Source organism: Salvelinus alpinus, chromosome 11 (genome assembly GCF_045679555.1).
Source record: "Salvelinus alpinus chromosome 11, SLU_Salpinus.1, whole genome shotgun sequence".
NCBI lineage: Eukaryota > Metazoa > Chordata > Actinopteri > Salmoniformes > Salmonidae > Salvelinus > Salvelinus alpinus.
Window position 1 is genome coordinate 20516299 of NC_092096.1, and position 3832 is coordinate 20520130.

The following is a 3832-nucleotide window of genomic DNA, read 5'->3' on the forward strand; positions in this document are numbered from 1 at the left end:
TGTCTGATTAAATAGCTCCTCTATTAGTAAGGAGAGACAGGGGGAAACTGTCTGATTAAATAGCTCCTCTATTAGTAAGGAGAGACAGGGGGAAACTGTCTGATTAAATAGCTCCTCTATTAGTAAGGGGAGACAGGGGGAAACTGTCTGATTAAATAGCTCCTCTATTAGTAAGGGGAGACAGGGGGAAACTGTCTGATTAAATAGCTCCTCTATTAGTAAGGAGAGACAGGGGGAAACTGTCTGATTAAATAGCTCCTCTATTAGTAAGGGGAGACAGGGGGAAACTGTCTGATTAAATAGCTCCTCTATTAGTAAGGGGAGACAGGGGGAAACTGTCTGATTAAATAGCTCCTCTATTAGTAAGGAGAGACAGGGGGAAACTGTCTGATTAAATAGCTCCTCTATTAGTAAGGGGAGACAGGGGGAAACTGTCTGATTAAATAGCTCCTCTATTAGTAAGGGGAGACAGGGGGAAACTGTCTGATTAAATAGCTCCTCTATTAGTAAGGAGAGACAGGGGGAAACTGTCTGATTAAATAGCTCCTCTATTAGTAAGGAGAGACAGGGGGAAACTGTCTGATTAAATAGCTCCTCTATTAGTAAGGAGAGACAGGGGGAAACTGTCTGATTAAATAGCTCCTCTATTAGTAAGGAGAGACAGGGGGAAACTGTCTGATTAAATAGCTCCTCTATTAGTAAGGGGAGACAGGGGGAAACTGTCTGATTAAATAGCTCCTCTATTAGTAAGGGGAGACAGGGGGAAACTGTCTGATTAAATAGCTCCTCTATTAGTAAGGAGAGACAGGGGGAAACTGTCTGATTAAATAGCTTCTCTATTAGTAAGGAGAGACAGGGGGAAACTGTCTGATTAAATAGCTCCTCTATTAGTAAGGGGAGACAGGGGGAAACTGTCTGATTAAATAGCTCCTCTATTAGTAAGGAGAGACAGGGGGAAACTGTCTGATTAAATAGCTCCTCTATTAGTAAGGGGAGACAGGGGGAAACTGTCTGATTAAATAGCTCCTCTATTAGTAAGGAGAGACAGGGGGAAACTGTCTGATTAAATAGCTCCTCTATTAGTAAGGAGAGACAGGGGGAAACTGTCTGGTTAAATAACTCCTCTATTAGTAAGGGGAGACAGGGGGAAACTGTCTGATTAAATAGCTCCTCTATTCGTAAGGGGAGACAGGGGGAAACTGTCTGATTAAATAGCTCCTCTATTCGTAAGGGGAGACAGGGGGAAACTGTCTGATTAAATAGCTCCTCTATTAGTAAGGGGAGACAGGGGGAAACTGTCTGATTAAATAGCTCCTCTATTAGTAAGGAGAGACAGGGGGAAACTGTCTGATTAAATAGCTCCTCTATTAGTAAGGGGAGACAGGGGGAAACTGTCTGATTAAATATCGAATTTGGGATTCAATTTCAATTGAGTAACATTTCTCTGATTTCCCTAAGCCCAAAATGGGAAACTATTCATTAAATATATATTTATATGATTTCCTTGATTTTTTTAATGTAATGTTTTTGCAACATACTAATCAAATCACAACTTTTTTGTCACATGCGCCGAATACAACAGGTGTCGTAGACCTTACCGTGAAATGCTGACTTACGAGCCCTTAACCAACAATGCAGTTCAAGAAAGAGTTAAGAAAATATTTACCAAATAAACTAAAGTAAAAAATAATAAAAACTTGCCGTGCGGTAGCAGAGAGAACAGTCTATGACTTGGGTAACTGGAGTCATTGACAATATTTTGGCCTTTCCTCTAGTATATAGGTCCTGGATGGCAGGAAGCTTGGCCGCATTGATGTACTGGGCCGTACGCACTACCCTCTGTAGTTCTTTACGTTCAGATGCCGAGCAGTTGCCATACAGGCGGTGATGCAACCGGTCACGATGCTCTCGATGGTGCAGCTGTAGAAATTTTTGAGGATCTGTAGACCCATGCCAAATCTTTTCAGTCTGCTGAGGGGGAAAAGGTGTTGTCGTGCCACACAGCTGTCATGGTGTGTTTGGACCATGATAGTTAGTTGGTGATGTGGACACCAATGAACTTTAAACTCTCGACCCGCTCCACTACAGCCCCGTCGATGTTAATGGGGGCCTGTTTGGCCGCCTTGTCCTGTAGTCCACGATCAGCTCATTCTTAGAATACTTCCATAACCACCTTATGGACACGTAAAAATATTTAAAATAAAATTTAAACGAATCTCACACCTCCATTTTATCCCTCCATCTCTCCCTTCTACAGGTAATGATGCACCAGATGTTGACTGTCTGAACCTGGCTGGGCTGAGTGCAGTACCCCGGGACGCTCCAGTGGTGGCGATCAATGCTGCTAAATACTCCTGCCACAGTGCTGCAGGCCTGGGGGCTGTGAGGGAGTTTTCTGAACACATCCTGCTGCTCAAGAAGAAGGCCAAGTCTCAGATGGAACAGGACCGCATCCACAGAAATACATTTTAAATGCTCGAATGTGTTCTAAAGTCACAGAGATCCATTCTAAACTCTAGAATGTGTTCTAAAGTCACAGAGATCCATTCTAAACTCTAGAATGTGTTCTAAAGTCACAGAGATCCATTCTAAACTCTAGAATGTGTTCTAAAGCAGGCATGGGCAAACATTTTGGCTTGAGGGCCAAACAGATTTGTTGGGGACTGATTTGTTTGTTGAAATCATTTTCTGGGCCAGAAAAAGGGCAGTTATTTTAAAATATATAGGTCCATTATAATTTCTGTCTAGTTTTTGACATTCATGACCTGGAGTGTTTTTTTACCCAGAATAATCATTTCCTCCCAAAAAACATTCTCATTCTAAACTTCACACGTAAACTGGAAGAGTTGCATTCTCAATTGCATACTCCTCGCACCCACTCTCCCCGTCTCCTTCTCTTCCCTCTGACCTTCTCCTCCAATGGTTTTTGAGAAGGAGACGAGGAGAGAGGACTTGAGGAATATGCAATTGAGAACATCCCCCTGTCATTCATTGTCATGTAAAAAAGGGAGTTGACAAGAGAGCAGTAACAGACTGAGACTCAGGATATTGTATTCTAATCTGCATTCTATCAATCAGACAAATCCTCTGCCTAATGTTCTGTCCAGGCATGAGTTCAAAGTGACAATAAAGCTTCTTATCATCTCTACTTTCTCTGGTGTTCTAGAAAGAAGTATATTTACTCACTTTCATGCACTTAGCTCAGGCTGAAATGGTTTTTACAGGTTGTCAGGTCAATGTAGTTTGGGTTTTATATCACTACAGGTTGACAAATACAGTAAGTACTTTTTTAATTGTCTTTGTTTTAATGAAAAAGTACACTGAGGGTACAAAACATTATGAACACCTGCTCTCTCTTTGACATATAGTCGTGGCCAAAAGTTCTGAGAATGACACAAGTATATATTTTCACAAAGTTTGCTGCTTCAGTGTCTTTGGATATTTTTGTCAGATGTTACTATGGAATACTGAAGTATAATTACAAGCATTTCAAAAGTGTCAGGCTTTTATTGACAATTACTGGAAGTTGATGCAAAGAGTCAATATTTGCAGTGTTGACCCTTCTTTTTCAAGACCTCTGCAATCCGCCCTGGCATGTTGTCAATTAACTTCTGGGCCACATCCTGACTGATGGCAGCCCATTCTTGCATAGTCAATGCTTGGAGTTTGTCAGAATTTGTGGGGTTTTGTTTGTCCACCCACCTCTTGAGGATTGACCACAAGTTCTCAATGGGATTAAGGTCTGGGGAGTTTCCTGGCCATGGACCCAAAATATCGATGTTTTGTTCCCCGAGCCACTTAGTTATCACTTTTGCCTTATGGCAAGGTGCTC

At 41.8% G+C, this 3832-nt stretch overlaps 1 protein-coding gene across 1 annotated transcript in view; it reads left to right on the forward strand.

Annotated features, from left to right (window-relative positions):
* LOC139533716 (N-acylneuraminate cytidylyltransferase) overlaps nucleotides 1-3148 on the forward strand; it is a 22366-nt gene extending 19218 nt beyond the window's left edge. The window contains exon 8 of the mRNA XM_071332028.1: nucleotides 2258-3148. Coding sequence (XP_071188129.1) covers nucleotides 2258-2472 — 215 coding nt within the window. The 3' untranslated portion in view covers nucleotides 2473-3148. The remainder of the gene's footprint in view (nucleotides 1-2257) is intronic.
* The last annotated feature ends 684 nt before the right edge of the window (nucleotides 3149-3832 follow it).